This window comes from Vipera berus, assembly GCF_964194415.1.
Source record: "Vipera berus genome assembly, chromosome: 1".
Lineage (NCBI taxonomy): Eukaryota > Metazoa > Chordata > Lepidosauria > Squamata > Viperidae > Vipera > Vipera berus.
In genome coordinates this window covers 344,075,434-344,098,804 of record NC_138202.1, presented here as the reverse complement: position 1 = coordinate 344,098,804, position 23,371 = coordinate 344,075,434, and the positions used below count along the sequence as shown (strand labels likewise).

At 39.4% G+C, this 23,371-nt stretch overlaps 2 protein-coding genes across 2 annotated transcripts in view; one reads left to right on the top strand and one right to left on the bottom strand.

The window, feature by feature from the left end:
- Positions 1 to 23,371, bottom strand: part of COL26A1 (collagen type XXVI alpha 1 chain) — a gene marked incomplete at both ends in the record, with an annotated part of 201,376 nt that overhangs the window by 120,299 nt on the left and 57,706 nt on the right. Inside the window, one exon of the mRNA XM_081312808.1 lies at positions 18,954 to 19,057. Within this exon, the coding sequence (XP_081168934.1) occupies positions 18,954 to 19,057 (104 nt within the window). The remainder of the gene's footprint in view (positions 1 to 18,953; positions 19,058 to 23,371) is intronic.
- On the top strand, positions 206 to 592 carry PFN4 (profilin family member 4; the record flags this gene model as incomplete). The annotated part of the gene is made up of 1 exon (XM_081314368.1): positions 206 to 592. One exon carries the CDS (start codon positions 206 to 208, stop codon positions 590 to 592), a length of 387 nt encoding a protein of 128 aa, XP_081170494.1.

Sequence of the window (23,371 nt, the reverse complement as noted above, 5' to 3'; positions counted from 1 at the left end):
TTTCACGTGGAAGAGGTTGGAGGTAACTCTACTCCTCTACCTAGAGGTGCTAGCCTATGGCTGAGCAAGTGAGCTCAGCATTCTTCATAAACTACAATTCCCAGAATTCCTTGGGAGAAACCAGGGCAACTAAACTGTTTACATTCTCAAAGGAGAAGCTGAAGCCTTAGTTACCAGAAGCCTTAGTTACCAAACACAGAGGGAGATGAACCAGGCACAAACTCTGCTGCTTGACGGTCTCATCAAGACAAAACATGTAGCCAATGCTGCCCTTATCAGAATATCCGACATGGCTGTGATGACAGCAACTTCAGGCTTTAATATTCAGAACTGGGCCTCAGTCTTTGTCCAAGCCTTCTACAACAACCCGGCCCAAATGCGAAAGGAAGGGCAGTACTTTAATGACCGTTATTATAAATGCTTCCGAGCAGATGGCAACTCCATCTATCTTAAAGCAAAAGAAGAGGGAGTGATACTAGTTAAAACAGGAACCTTCGTCTTGGTCGGAACCTACTCCCAAGGCATGTACCCCAGTGTCTGTGTCGAGGCGGTGGAGAAACTAGCAGACTACCTGAGAGCAAAGGGGAACTAAAGAAAGGAAGAAGGAAAGGAGCAAGAGAACTTTCTACCCAAAATTCTTGCTTGGCACAAACAGGAAAAGAAATGTCCCTTTTTGAACAGCACAATGGCTTCCCTGCAGGTCAAATCTCAATGGACATGTCCTTTGGAGGCACACAAGACAATCCCCAGCATCATCATTAAGCACTTTCAAAGTACAGACAAGCATATTGATGTGGAACTGAATTATTACAAGCCTATTTCCAGAGAAGGATATGGCAGGCAAGCATAGGCAGAGACAGGGACCATCTCCTTGCTATTTACCTGAGATGAGAGGAAACAGGCCGAAATTGGCCGAGCTATTGCCACAGCAACCACAACTGGTAAGGTTCAGCACTGTCGAGGGAGAGGACCATCGGATTGCCAAGTCAAAGGGCCAGTGGGCCTCCATGGGGAATTTCCTGTTAGAACAAGCTCTGCCATTGGACGGAGTAAGGCAGCAGACTAAAAAGGCAGCAAACCATAGTTTTCTTGGTTTACTCTCAAGAAAAGGCAATTTCTGGATTTTGGCTTGCCTCAGTTACAACTTGGATTGCCTTGGGCCCCCTGCACCTGAACCTGGATTCCAGAAAGACCTGCATTTGTTGCCAGACATAAATAATGTTTTCCATCAGATCTTGGGTGCACATCGTCTTTGCCTTGGCTAGTAATAAACATGGCAGCTTTTTTCAAGCTGAGGACTACACCCAGCCACTTTGAAAGCAGACAGATCTGAGACAAAGGAGTGAGTGAGCAAGGAGCAATTTTAAATTTGAGTTAATCGTTGTTAATTGTAAATGTTCAATAAATGTGGTTAATGGTATTCCCTGTCTGAATTATTTTCCTCTTTTCTCCCATTAAGCACTACAGTTGGGGAGGGGGACTTTTGAAGAAATACAAGCATACCTTGAGGATATTGTGGGTTTGGTTCCAGACCACTGCAATAAAGCAAATATTCCAATAAAGTGAGTCACACACATTTTTTTGGTTTCCAAGGGCATATAAAAATTATGTTTACAATAAAGTGTAGTCTATTAAGTGTGCAGCAGCACTATATCTTAAAAACAGAACAATGTAGATACCTTAATTAAAAAAAGATTTTATTACTAAAAAGTGCTAATCATCTGAGCCTTCAGCAAGCCATAATCATTTTGTTGGTGGAGGGTCTTGTAAAAAAACAACACAGTATCTGCAAAGCGCAATAAAGCATAATGCAATAAAATGTGGTATGCTTGTACAGGGGGCCACACACAAGGCTTTCTAAGTCCATATGTGGCCCTGGGGCATAAAAGCGGTCATCTCATATTTAAAGAGGAATAAATAACCATTTTTATTCTTTTTTCCCCGTCTTTTCTCTGTCTCTTTCTCATCCCCATCCATTCACCACTTTTGTTTTACCAATACTTTTTTCTTTCAGCCCTGCAGTTTGCTGGAAAAGAGACAAATTTCTTTTGCTATAAATCTTAACTCCCCCCCCACACACACACAAGGCTGACAAAGTTAGGCTAAGGACTACAGGTTGATTACCTCTAATATGGAAACTTGGAGGGAAAGCCTGGGATGCAACATAGAACAATACAATGTCAATAAAATGAGACCATTTTAATATCCGAATTTCCAAAGCCGGTTTTCTCACCTGGCAGAATCTTCTTTACCCATACTGGGACACAGAAATAAAACAAGAGGGGAAAAAGCAAGCAATGCAGGATTTAGAATAGTGGTCAGTGTGTTTTCCTCCAGCTAACATATTAATTTCTGTACATACTATCATCCCAGACAATTAAAAATAATTCTATTTTTAATTCTGACTAGCTTAATCAAAAGATCCAGATCTCATCTAAGAAAGCCCCAGGAGCTGCTATGTAGAGGCTTTAAGCCAATCCCACATTAATGAATAATTTTACTAAAGATATTTTGATTTGACTGCTTCTCCAAGGACTTCAGGAAGCATATGCAATTCCCCCCCCCCGTCTCCTAATTTCATACAACAGCTGAATAAACGAGACAGACAGACAGACTTACAGACAGGAAAAAGAGAGAGATGAAATAACTCCAGATCACCAGGCTGAATTTCTGGTTAACAGCTTAAGTGTTTCAAACCTTCATTCCACAATACTCATCAAAGAGGTACATCTTAGATAACACAGATTCCAAGAGGCTAAACGTTATTCCAAACAGATGGTCATATAAATTCACAAATAACAATAATAGCAATAATCATGAGGAAGAAGCATGCCCACGTACAATACATCCACTTAGTTTCAGTCTCCATCCTTGCAGGAGGTCCTCAAGTTACAAAGCAATTGGGATGTGGTTGTAAAGCTTGATGTCACGTGACTGGATTGCTTAGCAACGGCAATCCCAATTGCTGTCAAAACCCCAGGAACATGTGGGTCGTTAAACAAGGACCTCGCGTAACAATGTGGAAAGAGGTGGGATTCCCAGGCAAGCAGCCCAGCACGCAGTGAGGTAGTTGCTATGAGTGGTTGCTTGCTGCTTTTTTGCCTGCCTGCCTGCCTGCCTGCACTCCATAGTGCCTGCCCACAGCATCTGTCTACCCACCATTCCATAGTGCCTATAGCACCTACCCATCTACCCAACCATGCCAGACAAACGGGCAGTGGCATGGTTGGGCAGATGGGTAGGTACTATAGGTGCTATGGAGTGGAGGGCAGGCAGATGCTGTGGGCGGGCACTATGGAGCATGGTCAGTTTCCCAGCTGACTTTGCTTGCACGAAGACAGAATGGAAGGTGGCAAATGGCAATGATAGCACTGTAAAAGGTAAAGGTAAAGGTTCCCCCGCACATGCGTGCTAGTCGTTTCCGACTCTAGGGGCCGGTGCTCATCTCCGTTTCAAAGCCGAAGAGCCAGCGCTTGTCCGAGAACATCTCCGTGGTCATGTGGCCGGCATGACTAGACGTCAAAGGCGCACGGAACGCTGTTACCTTCCCACCGTAGTGGTCCCTATTTTTCTACTTGCATTTTTACGTGCTTTCGAACTGCTAGGTTGGCAGAAGCTGGGACGAGTAACAGGCGCTCACTCTGTTACATGGCACTCGGGATTCGACCCGCCAAACTGCCGACCTTCTGATCAACAAGCTCAGCGTCCTAACCCACTGTAGGATGGTGCAAATGTTGAAATTGTGAGCTACCATGTCTCCCCTATTTCTTCTTTTCTTTAGACTAGCCAAACCCAACTCCTGCAGCCGTTCTTTATATGTTTTAGTCTCCAGGGCTTTGATCATCTTATAAGGTCTAAGTAAGGTCTAAGACTATCTCACTAGGGGAAGGCATTCCAAGGTTAGGCATCACCACTAAGTAAGCTTGTTTCTATGATTTATCTGTTATATGTCACTATGAGAATTATCTGTAGTTGAGTTTACAACTATGATCTCTGCTAGGAGCATGTGCATACTGTTCTTTGTGTATGGTAAATCAATAAATACACCTTAGGTTGTAGGTAATAGATGGGAGGATGTTTCATTACATGTAATGTGCTGGGAATGGTCGTAAAGAATAATTGACATTTGTGAAGCCTCTCAATAAAATGAACAAAGCATGATGGCAATTGTATGTTTAACTGAATCCAAACTTGAAATATTGCTCATGAGAATGGCAAGGTATCACGGCCACTTTTGTAAGCCAAGGGTGAAGAGAATATGGCCTTTAAATATTTATAGAACTACAACCCAGAGGATTCAAGACCACTGCCCATGCTAGTTGAATCAAACATCTGTAGTGCCAAATTCTCCAACTTTGTGTCAAGCACTTGGAAATGAATTCCAGATCTCTTTTCTCTTTCTTGTAAAATCCTCTTTTGAGAGCCTGACAGCTGTTGTAATTTGCAGTGCAGGCAAAGTAATGAAGCTGAAAAGCAAAGAAACTACAATTCGGACACCCAACCAAATGAAAGGTCTTCTTTCCAGATTGGTGGCTGAAAATGGGAAAATGCAAAATGGAATTTTGCATGATAAGAAAGCTATGATGTACTGGGAATATCTAGTAAGCAAGGAACACAATCAAATATTGACGACAATGGAGAAATAGGCAAAAATCCATGCAATAAGATTCCAAAATAAATAATGTAAAAAAAAAACTTGGTTTCTTTTTACAAAGGCAATGGAGGAAATACCTAAATCAAAATATCAACTAAGCGGGTTTTAAGTGGGTTAAAGTCAATTTAACCCACAGATAACTAACATGCTGTGCCAGAATAGACAACTACAGCTGAGCTCTGCAAAATATGTCACTAAAGTGGATGCATCCAAGGACTGATGCATCCTGGTATCCCATGCAGTTTTTATCTCCCTCCTCTATATTAGTCTGAAAGAGAAAAGTGACTATACAGTACCAAGATTCACAATCAGAGAATGCTTGCTAAGAAGAAAGGAGGGGGGGCAAAAAACAGGCATATTGTGTGGCAGCCCCCCCTTCCCTGAAATGGCTTGCCCCTAAAGGCTTTAGTGACCCCCACACACACACACACACTCATAGCATTGTGGGAGTCTGTATAGATTTAGGTTGTTCTGAAAGGTATTTGTAATTTGCTATTTTATATTTACTGGCAACAAATGTGAGCACTATTAAATAATTAGTATATACAGTTATCTTTGGGGTTTATTGTATTACTGTGCTATTTCATTGGCCATGTTACATTGTGCCTAAATTCTTGAAACTGAAGTACATATATTCCACAAATATATGAATGAGCAGCAAAAATGCTGTAAATAAATGTATAAATAATCAAGAGAAGGACAAAGATGCTGAAAGTGATACTGAAATTCTACCCAATTTCAAATGTGTATAATGTTTGATATAATATATTCAAAACAAGATATTCAAGATTTTTGTTTTTTTGAATTCTTAGAAGGACTAAGATCTATTCACAGAAGATAGATCTAGAAACAGTTAGCTATAACAGCTACAGTTGTTTACAGACTTAGGAACCCTGATCAAAATACAGGTAATCCTCGATTTACAACCAGTCATTTAGTGACCATTCAAAGTTACAACAGCACTGAAAAGAGTGACTTATGACCATTTTTCACATTTATGACCGTCGCAACATCCCCATGATCACATGACCAAAATTCAGATGCTTGGCAACTGGTTCATATTTATGACGGTTGCAGTGTCCTGGATCATGTGATCACCTTTTGTGACCTTCTGTCAAGCAGAGTCAATGGGGAAGCCAGATTCACTTAACAACTGTGTTACTCAACTGCAGTGATTCACTTAACTGTGGCAAGAAAGGTCGTAAAATGGGGCAAAATTCACTTAACAAATGTTTCGCTTAACAACAGAAATTTTGGGCTTAATTGTGGTCATAAGACAAGGACTGACTCTATATGTTTCATGAATCCTATGTGCTTGCTTTCAGAATTTTTTTACTTCTCCTTGCACCTAAGCATTATGCTTTGAGATTGTGTATTAGTCACTGGCATGGGAAACAGCATGTAGAAGACTTAATGCATTCAGCTAAATATAAACATATCCAAGAAGTTAATGTGTGAAATTCTTTAATTAAGAGAGGAGAAAGGTAATGGTTTTGGAATGGCATTTACACGGCCAAGAATTGAGTATGATGGAAACTCTCCATAATGGATCTCAAAAACATAGCATATGCAAAGAAACCTGAGAACAATTCTGAGCAAGAAGAATTGTGCAAGGTAGAGTAAGAAAAAAACTCCAAAGGCAAGAATTTAGCCTACTGGACTACAGGACATATCTGCAAGCTGTTACTGATTCCAAAGAAACTGTTCCAAAGAAAGTGAAGGGCACCCAAAATTATGCCATAATAGTGTTTAATTCAAATCTGTAATTCTGCATATAAATGTACACTCAACTTTACAGGCAGAGACTTAACTTTCAACCACATTGCCTTGGAAGAGTGAGGAAGATTCTCAGGGATGACTCACACCCTGGACGGTATCTCTTTACTCTCCTACCATCCGGTAGGAGATACAGGAATATAGCCAGCTGTACCAACAGGCTGAAAAACAGCTTTTATCTGTGGGCTGTTAGGCTTTTAAATGGGATATAATCTTATGCAGAATTGACTTGGGAGGCCGGTGTGTGGTATAGTTGGTTCACATGGTGTGGTAGGATGGAGGGTTTGTTGTCACTGTGTGTTGGGGGGAGAGAGCACGGGGGGGGGGAGGCTCAGCTAATGTCAATGTACACATGTTGTACTTTGACAATAAAGGTTTATTATTATTATTATTATTATTATTATTATTATTATTATTATTATTATTATTATTATTATTATTATTATTCAAATTGTGCAGGGGTTTTTTGCTTAGGTAGTCAGTGAAAAATACACTTTGACCAGATGTGCCTAAAACATTTTCATACATTTGTTAGAGAACTTGCTATGGTCAGATGAAGGCTAGTTTCTATGAGAAGAAGCAAATAGTGGCAGCAGGAACATCCTTAGCAGAACTGTTTAAATCAGTTCTCTAGCTGTTCTTTGTATTTTTTTTAAACTGCAGGTAGTAGGGATGTACCTTTAAGCATATCTTCGCAAAAGCTAGACACTTTATTCTGGAAAAAAAATATACGCTAAGGAAAGTAGGTTTGGCCCTATATCCTGAACTACCACAAAGTCACAGCATGCAGACTACCCTTCCCAGAATAATCAGGTAGCGTAATTGTCGCCCTTAATGAATCACTGCTATCCCTTTAAAACATAAAGAAAATCTGTATGTAAAAAGGACAGAAGACAGAGTTGACATTTATATGAGCAAACGTAAAACAGTTGTCATTAGTGGGCTGCATCAAATTGGTGCCAAGATTCCAAGTTGGTGGGGGACATTTTAGCCTCCCAAAAGAAAATCCTCATCTTTGAACTTCTAAGCTCATGGGAGAAGGGAAACAGACTAGATTGAGGTGTCAGCATTATCTTGGATTCAAATCAATCAAGTTGATGCACGTTGCAATAATTAGTGCACATCACCTCTGGGCTGCCCCCTTCCATATGTTCTTTATATCAGGATTTAGCAGTCTGGGTGGCTGAATAGGCTCATTTCCTGTTCTAGCTAAAAAACCCTTTGCTCCAAACAGAGAAAGAAAGAGAGAGAGAAAAATAAAGTCAAGCTTATTATACAGCAGAATTGTTTGAATAAATGCCTTCAAAGCCAAAACAACAATTCCTGCTAAGTTCTTCATTATCTTACCAACCTAACAAAGATACAAGAACAAGGAATAAACAAATAAATACTGATGAGTCCCCAAGGCTAGTGTGCCTCACATGTTTCATCACACAGATTTATTTGCAGCATCTTCCATGATCCAGGTCCCAAAATTGAAGGATGCTAGAAATATTGAATCTAGGATTCAGGCAGCTCGAGTCAAATAATTCCTTTAAGTAGAGAAGAAACTCTCCAGATATTTTGTTGTTAGAGGTGAAAGATAAAATAGTAGTCTCCTTTCACATAAATAAATTGTTTGGATTAGTGTGAGCACTCTTCATTCATGTGAGTGGAGCTTTGTGCCCTCTGCTCACAGGCGAAATTCCATTCGCACAAGTGGAGGGCATGCGCACTCACCGCTTGCACCAAGAGAGCTGTGCATATGGGTATGCAAGTGCCACTCAAATACATCCCGCCAAGGTGGAAAGATTGGGCACCACTTTGTTACATGATTCAGCACACCCATTATTTGGCCAAGTACCCCCTACAAAAAGATTGAAAACAAGAAGGAGCTCTTTAGATTGCCCCAAGGAGATTGTTACTACACCTCAAAAGGAACAATTAAAAAGATGGAAACTTTAAGTTAAACATCTTCATAACTGAATAGAACCGCTTGAGGGATTGCCTGGAGGTTTGGAAGAGGAGTGGACGGCTTGGAGATGTTTAAATAAACTGTGCACTGGTTTGGCTAGAACTAAACACCACATGGAAAAATGGGGCTTCCCTCACAGGACAAGGATATTTATTGTGAAAGTGGCACTATTCAAACAACTATCCATCTTTTACAGGGCCCCATTGGACTGATATGCATACAGAATGACTTGCTGGTCACAAATATCCTTGCCATCAATGTAGCCTGGCATTGGGCTAGAACTTTAAAAATATATGTTTTTATTAAAAAATTTAATGTTTTTAAATGTAATTAATATTTTTCCCCTTTCTAGCTCCTGCATTTCTGACACAAGATGAGACAGGATCAGTAAATCTATCTCCAGGTTTGGCTAGACAAATTCTTTTGATCCCAACGTCTTTCTACTATCTCAAGAGCTTTGCTGAGCATGAGGGAAAAAACCCATTACTTCCAAGGTTTTAGGGGGAAAGACAAATTTTGCATTTCGCATATCTTTCTTCATGCCTATGGCAGCCTTCCCCAACAATGTCTATAGCTAATGCTCTTACTGGGAGTCATCATCTAAGATAGCTGGAAGGCACCAACATGAGAAAGATTGGCCTTTCCTTTTATTATGCTGAAAAATATTAGTTACCCCAAAATTATTTGCATATTGTGAGTGAAAAACATCAAAGTTACAAAGTTCTGGCTTTTATGTTAAAAAAATAATGTTAAAATAAAAGAAAAATAAAGGGAAATGAAATCAAACATAAGTGAATGAAAAATTAAATCAATTGAATGTTTAAAGTATTTTAAGTTCCAAATGCATTGAAAACAAATTTTCACTGGGAGCAGGAAGCTATGTCCAAACAAATAATATCTCCTCTTTCTTTAAAAAAAACACCCTTCTATTTATACCAGGGGTCCCGAAACCCTGATCCATGGACTGGTACTAGGCCACAGCATGCCAGCAACCGGTCCGCACAAACAAGCAAAGCCCCATCTGTGGGATGAAGATAGCACACAAAAACATGTACTCAAAAGGTCGGGGACCTCTGATTTATACAGCTTCTGCTTCATATACAGTTGCAAGAAAAAGTATGTGAACCTTTTGGGATTATGTGGTTTTTTGCATGAAACGTTTGGTTGAGGTTATTGCTGCCAAAGGAGGGTCAACCAGTTATTAAGTCCAAAGGTTCACATACTTTTTCCACCCTGCACTGTGAATGCTTCCATCTTATCTTCAATTAAAACATGACAACAGCTAATGTTTGTGTAGTATTATTTTAAGCAGACTGTGTTTTTCTATTGTTGTGACTTACCGTATTTTCCGGCGTATAAGACTACTTTTTAACCCATAAAAATCTTCTCAAAAGTCAGGGGTCATCTTATACGCCGGGTGCTGAAAATTTAGGGACAGGGCTGGCTGGAAAACCTGGACCGGATCTCCCATTTAGTCTGCGCAGGGAAAGCAGGACCAATTGGAGAAGAAGCTGCAGTCTGTGATTTTTTACAGGCTGGGGTCTGGGCATCTTTCCTTCTAAAGTTGAAGAGCAGCTGTAGTATATCCCAACTTGAAAGGCAGGTGGAGAAGGCAGCAGTCAGAGCAGCGGCTTAGCTCTAAGGACACATTTGACTCAGGAACTGGGCGGGCTGGCTGGAAAACCTGGAGCGGATCTCCCATTTGGTCTTTTTTTTAAAAAATCCCATTTATATCCTGCCCTTCTCCGAAGACTCAGGGTGGCTTACAATTTAAAGCACAAATCAATGTGCTTAGCAATAGCCTTCATTCTGTGTATATGCCTGTTTATTAGGGCTTTCGCCCCCCCCCCAAGCAGCATTATTACAAAGTCAGCTTATTGCCCCCAACAATCTGGGTCCTCATTTTACCTATCTTGGAAGGATGGAAAGCTGAGTCAACCTTGAGCCTGGTGGGATGCGAACCTGCACTAATTGCAGGCAGCTGGTGTTACTTAAGGCTCTGCGCAGGGAAAGCTTTAGAGTGAATTAGGAAAAGTGAAAAAGTGAATTAGGAAAATAGGGAACGGTTCCTGGAATAGGGTATGTGTAGTTTAACGAAGAGAAGGGTGAGGGGTGACACGATAGCAGTGATCCAATATCTCAGGGGCTGCCACAAAGCAGAGGGAGCCAAGCTATTCTCCAAAGCACCTGAAAGCAGGACAAGAAGCAATGGATGGAAACTAGTCAAGGAGAGAAGCAACCTAGAACTAAGGAGAAACTTCCTGACAATTAGAACAATTAACCAGTGGAACAACCTGCCTCCAGAAGTGGTGAATGCTCCAACACTGGAAGTTTTTAACAAGAGACTGGACAGCCATTTGTCTGAAATGGTATAGGGTTTCCTGCCTTAGCAGGGGGTTGGACTAGATGACCTCCAAGGTCCCCTCCAACTTCTTCTTCTTCTTCTTCTTCTTCTTCTTCTTCTTCTTATTATTATTATTATTATTATTATTATTATTATTATTATTATTATTATTATTATTATATTATTATTATTATTATTATTATAGTTTAATCCACTTGCACTGTTTTATGTTTACATGTTTGATGACAAACAGCCTTATGTTTATAAGTGACAGTTTTTCTACTAAGCACCTGCATGTCATAAGCATTTGAATTAAAATTACCATATTAAAATCAAATCTGATGTTTTTTAATTTTTATTTGGTGTGCGTTGGATAGGGGTAGTCTTATACGGCGAGTATAGCCCAAACCCTATAATTTAACAGGAAATGTAGGGGGGTGGTCTTATACGCCCAGTCGTCTTATATGCCGGAAAATACGGTACATGACGGTTAGAGCGCATTTTATGGCCAATTCATGCAAAAAACCACATAATCCCAAAGGGTTCACATACTTTTTCTTGCAACTGTAGATGATATTTTTCTACCTGGCCACAACCCTGCAAAGAAAATTAACCTTAGATTAGAGTTAGATTTGCAGGCTTGAAGGAATGAGAAGGATTCACTTGTGTGAAGCTACCTAATGCAAAATAGGAGTCAACCTATTCTATTTGCAAACCAGTCTTGTAGCTGCTACGCTAATGATTTTTTCTGCCATCATGCCCTAAAACTTTTAAGGAGTTAAGGCCAAGGGAAAAAGCTACAGCCAATCTGTAATTTGTGTGCACAGGATGTGTCAGAACCTGGAAAGATGAAAAAGAATATATCAATCTGTTATCTAAAATCAGTTTAATTGCCCATAGCTGTCCCTCCTCCAACAAAAGCCTCATAGATAATTTCCTGCAGTTCATGCAGGTACAAGCTTGTAATGCACACTTGGCACAACACTCTCCCAACTGGGCTGAATCTTATCAGATGGGCAAAAATGATGAAAGATAGGCAGTTCCTCAAATAACCAGACCCCATGCCTGTTGCCTGAATGTATTTATTTGTCTACTTCATATGGATTTTGTTCCCATGGACTGGATTCTCTGGCATTCCTTTTCTATCCTATTTTTTGTTGCAAAAAATCTGTTTCTCCCCATTCCCCAGCGAATATTTTTTTGCTTTGTAGAGTTGAACATTGTTGAATCTCATTTTAGATTAAAACAGAAAGTCTTGACCCTTTGTTAATAGGTTCAGGTTTTGAGAAAAGTAACCACTTAACCATCACCAGCTGGTGGGCACCTCCTTAATGCTAAAGGCTACAGATTGTTTAGATTATAATTATCTCAGGAATTTTAATTCTTAACCAGGCAGCTGACAAAAAAAGAACTCCAGCCTGTGAAGAAATCTTTCTGGCAGTTCACTCAACTCTATGTCATATGTGAGCTTTAAATCATCACTTTTTCCTCTTAAGGGAAAGAGTTCCTCTATAATATATTCATGAGATGTTCTCCTTCCTATGGAATATGTCAAGTCTGTGTTGACACAGGGCAATTTCACAGAGTTTTTTTCTGAAATCCCACTCTAGGAGACATTATTACTTTTTCTGGTCTAAACTATGGGCCAATCCTTCTTTTGCTTTTGTTCTTAGTTGAATTGCACCAGAACTGGGCCCTAAACAATGAGGAGCAAATGTCCATTAATTCTATAATATCCTACTTTAATGCAGATGCTGGTTGTCTATCACATTTCTACACCACTCATCTCACCTAAGTGACTTTGGGCAGTTTATCTCTTTATGCTTATGTCAGGTTTCCTGGTTAAGCCAGACAGGAAACACAATTAGATGAGGTAATTCTATTTTAATGTAAGATACATTGACAGAATTGTGCAAATCTGAAAGTACAAAACTTCCTGTTACTACTTTTAACTGCTTGATCCATTATGGAGAGTCCTTTCCAAGTTTCTTTTTCTGCTTGTTAAGCCATTGGGGTCTCCTGCCTCTTTTATCTGATTGTTTCCTAAGAAACATCTCTTCCTCTCTTTCCCAAAGTAATAATAATAATAATAATAATAATAATAATAATAATAATAATAATAATAATAATAATAATAAGAGAGAAGAAGAAGAAGAAGAAGAAGAAGAAGAAGAAGAAGAAGAAGAAGAAGAAGAAGAAGAAGAAGAAGAAGAAGAAGAAGAAGAAGAAGAAGAAGAAGAAGAAGAAGAAGAAGAAGAAGAAGAAGAAGAAGAAGAAGAAGAAGAAGAAGAAGAAGAAGTTGGAAGGGACTCACCCAATAATAAGCCTTGAAAAGGTAAAAAAAAAGTGGCATGATATAGGACCAGGGCTGATGGAGCTCACAAACCTACACATTAAAATTAAATAAATAAATAAAAATACAATTACTGCACTCCTACGATAAGTTGCACCAAACATAAGTCGGGAGTAACATAATGGTCTAGTTCACACAATAGACTAAGAAAATAGCTACATTTTCACAACACACTGAACTGAAAATAATCCAACCCCATTTTAAAGCTAGCCTAAAAAATTATGTAAAGCCACACAAACTACGACAAGGAGGCTCAGAAAATAGATCACTGAAGGTCCAACTAGGGAAGCTTAAGAATGTAAATAGAGAAAGCAGTTAAACAAACTTTAATTCGCACTGACTTGTTTTGAATCTTGTATGTGGACTATAAAGTGGTCTTTCTCCAAATTCTGCAAAGCACTTGGATTAAAATATAGAGCATTTTTTAAAAAATACATAATTCAGTATAAAGATATATCGAAAAGTATATATTGAAGGAAAATCCTCATCTAAATAGCAATAGCACTTAGACTTATATACTGCTTCATGGAGCTTTACAGCCCTCTGTAAGCGGTTCACAGAGTCAGCATATTGCCCCCAACAAACTAGGTCCTCATTGTTCCAACCTCAAAAGGATGGAAGGCTGAGTCAACCTTGAGCCAGTCAGGATTGAACTGCTGGCTGTGGGCAGAGTTAGCCTGCAATACTGTATTCTAACCACTCTACCACCATGACTCTCTCTAAATGTGCAACTACAGTATAAGAATATGGTCCATAAATTTTAATAAAATTATCACTTTAAAAATCATTCACTAATGTAAAAACAGATTTATGAATTAATACTTGAATGATAAGTAAACCCTTGAGATCCAAAGACCTCAGTCACTGCTTACTTAATAGTTGCAAAGATACCTTTTCCAGTCATAAAGCAGATGAGCAGAGTTAATGAGGAGAGAATCTTGACCTGCTTTCTCCCCACACACCTAGATATGCAATTTTCTTCTTAAGGGTATTTAAGTGGGGGGGGAAGCAGTACTCTGCTCACCAAACAATCTGATTCAGCAGGCTCCAAAAATAAATGTGGTAGCCATAAGTGTTCTACAAACTACAGAAGTTGGGGAGGGGGGGAAGGTCATTTCAGCAAATCACTTACAATTTGTCAGAGAAAAATAATAGGTTGTGTAACATTTTCCAATCTTAAAACATTTCAAGCTCCAAACAGGAATTTGTAATTCCAAGGCCTACAGTTTTTATTCCAGCTCTACACTGTTTTTATCTCATCCTCACAACAAACCAGGAAAAAAACAACTTTTGATTTGATCTAAAAGATATTGATTGCAGGCAGGCAGGCTGGCTAGTCTAGTTCCAATTGTTTTATTTTATTTTATTTCCCCACACCTTATCTCCTCCTTTCTGAAAGGAAGAGACAATATTTGCCTTCCTCCAATTGCCTGACCCTTTATCAGTTCTCAACAATTTCTCAAAGATAATACAAGTGAAATATAAATTAAATTAATCAACGAATACATGAATGAATAAATGAAAATAAAAAGGTAGACCATTAGCTGGTCCCTTACTGTAAGTTAATTCCTCTGAAGATTTAGATATTCCCCAATTATATTTCAGGTAGTCCCAAACTCTAGTTCTGGTCCTTAATTTTGCTCTTCACAATTACCTAGTGAAACACATACCCTTTTATTGGAGAAAACAGAATCAGAACAAGAGCTCTCTGCTTTTCTTTGTTCCCTGTTAACATTTTTATGTCTTCATTGAGTTGTTAGTTTATTGCTTCTTTTCTCTTCTTTTTATTTTAGATAGTTGAGTGCAAACTTCTTGAATTCAAGATTGGGATTGGTTATTCCAAACTCAAAGTATTTATCGGAGTCTTTTCAAGCTCAGAACATTTCCAGGAAGTTTGGAAGGCTTCCTGTCAGGACAGAACAGCCCATTTAAAACTTGAAACAACTTCTTAGCTCAAAAGCTTTCACACTTATAATGGTTTAAACAACTCTAATATTAAAAAGCTCTATAAAAGCCTTTTTATTGTTTTTAGCATCCTTTGTCAACTTTAGCTCATTCTCACATTTCTTATACTATTTCTATAGTTCTCAACCATCAGTATGCATGCAGTATCCTTAGAGTCAATTCTCACACACCTGGGCAAGTTCAAGAATAACAGAATAACACAGTTGAAAAGGACTTGGAGGTCTTCTAGTCCAACCCCCTGCTCAGGCAGGAAACCCTATACCATTTCAGACAAATGGCTGTCCAGTCTCTTCTTAAAAACTTCCAGAGTTGGAGCATTCACAACTTCTGGAGGCAGAGTGTTCCACTGATTAATTGTTCTAACTGTCAGGTAATTTCTCCTTAGTTCTAGGTTGCTTCTCTCCTTGATTAGTTTCCATCCATTGTTTCTTGTCCTGCCTTCAGGTGCTTTGGAGAATAGGTTGTCTCCCTCTTCTTTGGGGCAACCCCTGAGATATTGTTCCAATGTCTCTGAGATATTGTTCCAATGTCTCTGAGATATTGGAACAATATCTCAGAGATATTGGACTTGACAGAAGCGAAAAGAGAGAAGAAACTAGAGGCATGCTCTTGTTGGAATAGCCAACTTGCCGCAGCCAACTCGCCACAGCCAACTCGCCATAGGACAACACATCATGGTCAACTCCCTGCAGGACAACTCACTGTGGGACAATTCAATGATTCAATTTAAGTATTTAAAATAATTTTAAAAATACCGTAATTTTAATTTTTGTCATTCACATTACATTTTGTCCCTTCTTTGCATCCTTTCTTTAATTATTCTATTCCACCATTTGTTCGACAGTAGTGTAACTTGTCCTGCAGCAAATTGTAGTGTGACGAACTGGCTATGTTGTGTTGTCCTGCAGCAAGTTGGCCATAGCAAGTTGGCCGTGGGGAGTTGGCCGCACTGAGTTGTCTTAGACCTTGCCTTTGTGAACATCAGGGTAAATATGATGAATTTATTGAGCTAGGTTCTCTGTCAACTCCAGTTTTATCCTTCAGACAGGTACCATTGTCCTTGAGGGAGCAGTTACATGAATTGGGGGTCCTCCTGGAGTGCAAGCAATTGCCAGATGGGTGGGTGCAAATCTAGCTAGCAGGGCCCTCATCTAGCTTTGGCTGATACATCAATTGTGGCCCTGCTTGGAGCAAGAGGACTTTGCAACTGTAACAGTAATGTTGCATAACTAGATTCTACCACTCAGAAATTGTTGTGATTCAGGGTCAGCCTGTGGGTTCGGCAGTTGGGTCGGATGACTCGGATGACTCAGATGAGGGGGAGGAGGGGGGTGTTGAAGAAGAACTTGCTGATGATGGCTTGGAGGCTCCGCAGAGCCCCCAGCCAGGCCCCTCTTACTTGGTGGAGACCCAGCTGTGTGAGCCCGACAGTGTGGATGAAGATGACCCACAGCTGGCCCTGTTCAAGGACGCCTGACGCAGGAGGCAGTCAAGTAGGAGCAAGCAGAGAAAGGCTGTGGGACTTCTCGGAAGGAGGCAAAGAGAGGCCACGCCCTGAACTCTTATAAAGGGAGTGTTTGGGGGAGGGCTGGTTTGCTGAAAGCAACCGCTCCGATAGAGGATCAAAGCTCCGGTATCTTGTTTCATGTTTTGTTTGTTTGTGTAATAAATTTGGCAGACGTATTCCAGCCTCTGCCGTTTGTACAGGGGTTGCCTTTCTGCAAGGCCGGTAGCAGGCTGGTACAGAACAGAAATTGCACTTCATCCAAAACAGAGCAGCCCATATATTAATGGGTGCTGGACACATGAATACATCACTCTGTGTTAGGGGCCTTTCACTGGTTGTCAATAGGTTTATAGGTGCAATTTAAAGTATTGATTTTAATTTATAAAGCCTTATATGGTTTGATGCTGAAGCACCTTCAGAACTACTTTTTTCAACTAGAAGAACCCACCAAACTAAAGACAACTCAGAAAATATTAGTAGTGTTTCCCCATATTTATGAAACGGGCGGTGGGCTGAGGCCAGGAGAAGCTGTTTCTCAGTACAATAATGTATTTATTTGTTCAATTTCTATGGCTGCCCATCTCAGTCAATAACTCTGGGCAGCTATTGTAATGTAATGGTCTTACATTATGGAATAGCTTCACCCAAGAAACTAGGCAGGCCTTGAGGTTATTGCCTTTCTGGAAACAAGATAAAACAAAACTCTTCTGAAAGTCTTTTTAAATTTGATATAGCAGGGGAACACAACATGTGTGTTTATATTGCTCTAAGTTGCTGTTTTTAATTTTAATTGTGTTGTACTATTATTTGGTATTTTTATGATTAGACATTTTGTAATTATTTTCATCCCCTGCCAAGAGTGGCATGATTGCAGCCATTTAGAAACTAATAAACAAATGAACAAACAATGGAAAAACCAAGAACCAAGAAGATGGTTGACAGGGGAAAAAAAACAGCAACAAGTGAGAGAAGGGAATTGAGAAATGGCAAATCAGTGGGTTTTATTGCAAGTCCCACCCTTAAAATTCACAGCAGAATGTTCTTTCTTGGAAAATGGTGGGCTTTCCTCTTGTGTATTATAACTGTAATAATGGTTGCATCAAAAGTGGTTTTTATTTTGAAAGGGCAACTGGGCTGATTTTTTTTGAGTTAAAAACAAAACGTTTTGCTTCCTATCCTGGAAGCTTCATCAGTTGTATTAGATGCTTGGGGAGATGGAAGGACAGGTATTGACAGTTGAGATTAGTTGCAAAAAAAACCACAATCTTTCTATTGCACACACATACACACACACACACACACACACACACACACAAACACACCATCCTTGTCAGAACCTATCATTCCCCGGCCCACCATCTAATCGCAACTATCAATACCTGTCCTTCCATCTCCCACAGCATCCAATACAACTGATGAAGCTTCCAGGAAGCGAAACGTCTTGGGTTTTTGTCAAAAAAATCAGTCCAGCCAAAATAAAACCATTTTTGATACATCTATGACCTGGATAACTGAGAATCTTCATAAACATTTGTAATAATGGGTGTACATATTAAGAAAATAGACAAGCAGATTTATATAATACAGAAATGTAAAAATACTGTATGTTCCGTAGTTACTATAGGTCACTGCTTGGTCAGGGTGTTTTGTGGCATACATCTATTATCTGTTTGACCACATGTGAGTTACTAGGAGCCATCCTGTAACATGTTCGGTCATGTAACAGAGACTAACATGGTGGAAATGTATATAGAACATGAGATGCATAGTGCTTCTGTCTATTGCCATGAGAATTACAATAAATTACTAAATTTCTTAATTAGTTGTAGACTGAAAACAATGCATGTTGGGACAAAAAAAACCTGTTTTCTATCTAAATAGCACATAATGATATATCACTTAAAAATAGTGTGACTTGCAAGCCATAAAAAACACATTTATGAAATCCTCAGAAAATTAAGAATGCTTAAGAGTAAACACAGATGGAACTTTGATAGGATCACAGTCCAGTATTTCTGTTCTAAACCAGTAAATCATCCCATTTCTATCTACTAACATATTCCAGTCTCCCATGCTCCATAGAACAGGGGTATCAAACTCACAACATCACGTGACGTGTTGTAACGTATCATGACTTTTTTTGCCACTGCCGGCAATGGGGTGGATGCGGTTTTGCTATGATGCATCCGGCCCATGGGCTGGCAGTTTGACACCCCTGCCATAGAAGGTGGACCTATGTCCACAGTCTCCATGCTGAGATTCATGCTGACTAGAGTTGTGAGAATCCAAGCTCAATACAACTAGAGGACACCAAATGGGAGAAGGCTGGATGATATACTCACAGCTTCATAGAGACACCCTCTTGATGGGCAGAGTCCGTCAAGTATGCGGTAGCCTTACCTTCCTCACAGTTGCTTCCAGTGAAACCAGGGCAGCATCGCCATTCAAGAGCAGTTACTGTTCGGTAAGCTATCTTGTACGTGGGTCGGATGAGGGTCCTGTAACTAACACAAGCAACACATCATCCAGAATGTTCAGCCCAAATCTGCCAACATCAGTAGCTACTCATAGGAACAAGGTCAAATACAGGTAGTCCTCGATTTATGACCACAATTGAGTCCAAAATTTCCATTGCTGAGCAAGGCAGTTGCTAAGTGAGTTTTGCCCCATTTTACGACCTTTCCCCCCAGTTGTTAAATGAATCACTGCAGTTATTAAGTTAGTAACACTTTTGTGAAGTGAATCTGCCTTTCACATTGACTTTACTTGTCAGAAAGTAGCCAAAGGGGGTCACATGACCCCGGGACACTGCAACCATTATAAATACATGTCAGATGATAAGTGTCCGAATTCTGATCATGTGACCATGGCAATGCTGCAACCATTGTGTCATAGGTCATAGGTCACTTTTTTCAGTGCTGTTGTAACTTTGAATGGTCAATAAATGAATGGCTGTAAGTCAAGGACTACCTGTACAGTTTTAAGCAACCCAGTTCAATATACCTCAACTCAGGTAGAGCTCAATGGGATTATTTCCAGGTAAGTGGCTAAAAATTTGCACTCTATACTTAAAAGTTCTTTATTCATCCACCTTCTTTATTTGTCTACTTAGGAGATAACCCATTGGAACTTATTTCTGAAGAGGGATGTATACAATTACCTTAATGGACAATAAAATCTTACATCAGATTTTTACAATTTATAGAAATTGTGTGATAAATTGAATAGGTTTCAGTTGACTTAACAATGGTTCATTTAGTGACTGTTCTAAGTGACTGAACAGTAACAGTACTGAAAAAAGTGACTTATGACCATTTTCACACTTATGACTGTTGCAGCATCCCTGTGGTCACGTGATCAAAATTCAGACACTTGGCAACCAACTTATGACAGCTGCAGTGTTTCAGGGTCATGTGATCACCTTGTGCTATCTTCTGACAAGCAAAGCCAATGGGGAAGCCAGATTCACTTAACAACCATGTTACTAACTGAACCAGTTCACTGATTCACTTAACCACTGAAGCAAGAAATGGGACAAAACTCACATAACAACTGTTTCGCTTAGCAACATAAATTTTGGGCTCAATTGTGGTAATAAGACAAGGACTACCTGTATGGAATCTTATTCACAAATACTGCATGAAGTTAAAGGTTGATTGCTAAATCCAGTGATATCTGATGGAAATAGTTATTTATTATTCTTTCAATTTCTATAGCCATCTTATTTTGAAGGAAGCTCTGATATGTTCTATTTGAAGTGTGTGACTTTAAGAAGGCTTATTCTTTTATAGAAATAAGACTGGAAGCCGACAAAGGAAATAGGACACACAACTTGGATCACGTCAAAGAAAAGTAGCATCCTGGGACACAGAGGAACCACATGATCTGTATATTTTCATTGTGTTTAAAATATTTGCTCTTCAACGTTTAGCGTTTGTGCAAAGATGTGAATTATACACATAACCCACCTTTTACTAAGACTGAGATCAATTTTGGATCTACACTGCAAGATAACAGCCTAGTGTTGGTCTAGATTGGGCCAGATAGAATTACTTATTTACTAGGCGGTCTCTGAATTTGGTCTCTTTTTTAGCTAAATTGGTCTCATTATAGGACTCAGATTTTGGGGGCAATATGCTGTAAACTGCTTTTAGAGAGTGCTGTAAAGCACTATGAAGCGGTATGTAAGTCTAAGTGTTACTACTATTGCTACTGCTGTTAAAATGTTCTGCAGTGTAGTAATGACACAAAAAATGCAGAAGGGGCTAGACAAAACATTTTGATATAAAAACTTACAAATAATTGCTATAATTCAAAAAATGCTAAATATCTCATTTAAAGCAGAAGAGTTTGAGCAGGTGATCTGTGGATTTACACTCTAGTTCTAAGTACAGGTAAGCCACGAGCCAGCTCCTCTTGTTTGTTTTTCTTAATTCCAAAAATATACCAACAAAGCAATTCTATGCATTGGTGAGAATTTTCCAATCGCAGAGTCTACAGATCGAGATGTTCTCTGTACAATAGGGTTTTGTATGTGGTTTGTTTTAATGAAAGGAAGGAAGGAAGGAAGGAAGGAAGGAAGGAAGGAAGGAAGGAAGGAAGGAAGGAAGGAAGGAAGGAAGGAAGGAAGGAAGGAAGGAAGGTTACTTATATATACTTGTATCTGTGTACGTATGTATATATGTATGTATAGCATACAGATATGCCTGGGATTCGTATTTTTATAATTATTAAGGACATATATGTATGTATATATATTATGTATGTGGGGGAAAAGAGAAAGGGAAGCAGAGAAATAAGATCCTACCATAGAAGCAAAATAGTTCTTCCATTGTTAACTCTGGTTTCACTCATTATTGACTAATTCCTCAAGCAAATATAGCTCTCATACTGTACCACCACCACTACGACGCACATTAAAGTTTCTATTACACATAGAGGTTTTTTCAAGCTTTACTCAAATGATAAATTTGGGGACTAATTGAAATTTAAGCATATATCAGGAACTTTCTTACTTCCCTTACTATTTTAATGTACAGGAATTAGGGCTTCTGTTTTATGTTTGCAGTGAGTCCCATCCTCAGCAGAGAGATGAAACTCCACACCTACAATTTCAAATTGTGACAATATTGCACATTGACTATTGTACTAGAAAAATGTTGCCAAGGAAAATGTGGATCCAAATATGTCTGGCCTACATATGCTAGCTCGGAAATTTGGAAATTGCAGTCTGACACATATGGAGGATATCAAATTGGGAAGGCTAGAGTGAGTGTTACATTGGGTAACCATAACAAAATGTGTCTGGCACAGCTCACACAGTATTTCCTAAGCAATGAGAGCAGCATTATATTCTTCATAAGCTTCTCAAAATATACTTTTTAAGCATGTGTAAAAATTACATCTGAATGCGTAAGGGGCTTATTGGATAACCCAAATGGGTCATTACAGATAAAATGTAAGAGAAGAAGAGGGCTGCTGAGACAATGCATCAAACCAGATTTTTTATCTAGTAGCACCTGTGCTGTTTCCTACAGCATCAACTGCTCATCTTCCTGAGCAGTCACTCTGGAGAAGGCCTATCTACATAGCTACTAAGAGTCAATACCAATTTGACTGGCAGGAGTCAGATATGATGGGAGTTGTATATAAGCATTTAGAGTTAGGCATGATGGAAGATGCATATGAGCATATGAAAAACATCAATACAAGTAGTCCTCAGCTTATGACAGGGCAGGCTCCATTATGGTCATAGGTTATGGCAGTCATTAAGTGAGGTGTCCACATAATAATTAACAATAATTAATAATTAATAATAATATGTGGCAGTGGCCGGAGACAGTAGAATAGATGAGAAAGAACTGGAGAAGATAACAAAATACAAAGACCTACAAATAGAAATAGAAAGACTGTGGCAAAGGCAAGCAAGGGTAATACCAATAGTAATAGGTGCCTTGGGTGCAATCCCAGAACAAATGGAGCACCACTTGAATACCACTGGCATTGACAAATTCGCCATTAGTCAATTGCAAAAGGCGGCCTTATTAGGAACTGCTTCCATCCTGTGACGATATCTGTAATACCATCAAACATCCACATCTGCCTATCCCAGGTCCTTGGTAAGGACTCAATAGGTAGACAAAAATGCCAAATCCAGTCTGAACATCTGGCTGACTGTATAATAATAATAATAATAATAATAATAATAATAATAATAATAATAATAATAATAATAATAAGAAGAAGAAGAAGAAGAAGAAGAAGAAGAAGAAGAAGAAGAAGAAGAAGAAGAAGAAGAAGAAGAAGAAGAAGAAGAAGAAGTAGTAGTTGGAAGGGACCTTGGAGGTCATCTAGTCCAACCGCCTGCTCAGGCAGGAAACCGTATACTATTTCAGACTAATGGCTGTCCAGTCTCTTCTTAAAAACTTCCAGTGTTGGAGCATTCACAGCTTCTGGAGACCTCACTTAATGATCAAAATTCCTGCTCTCAATGTTGCAGTTATTAAATGACCAAATAGATCAGTCCATGGACCAGTACCAGGCCGCAACATGCCAGCAACTGGTCCACACAAACAAGCAAAGCCCCATCTGTGGGATGCAGGCAGCACACAAAACCACACCCCCTGCAGTCCGTGGAAAAACCTCTCTCCACGGAACCAGTCATTGGTGCCCAAAAGGTTGGGGACCTCTGAAATAGATTGCCAACACTGCTAACATCGGATGTTCTTGCTTTGACAACAGATGTTTAGAGTTGGTTGATGCTGGGAGGGGGAGTGTGGACGAGAGTCCAGTTAGTCATAACAATAATAACTCAGCCG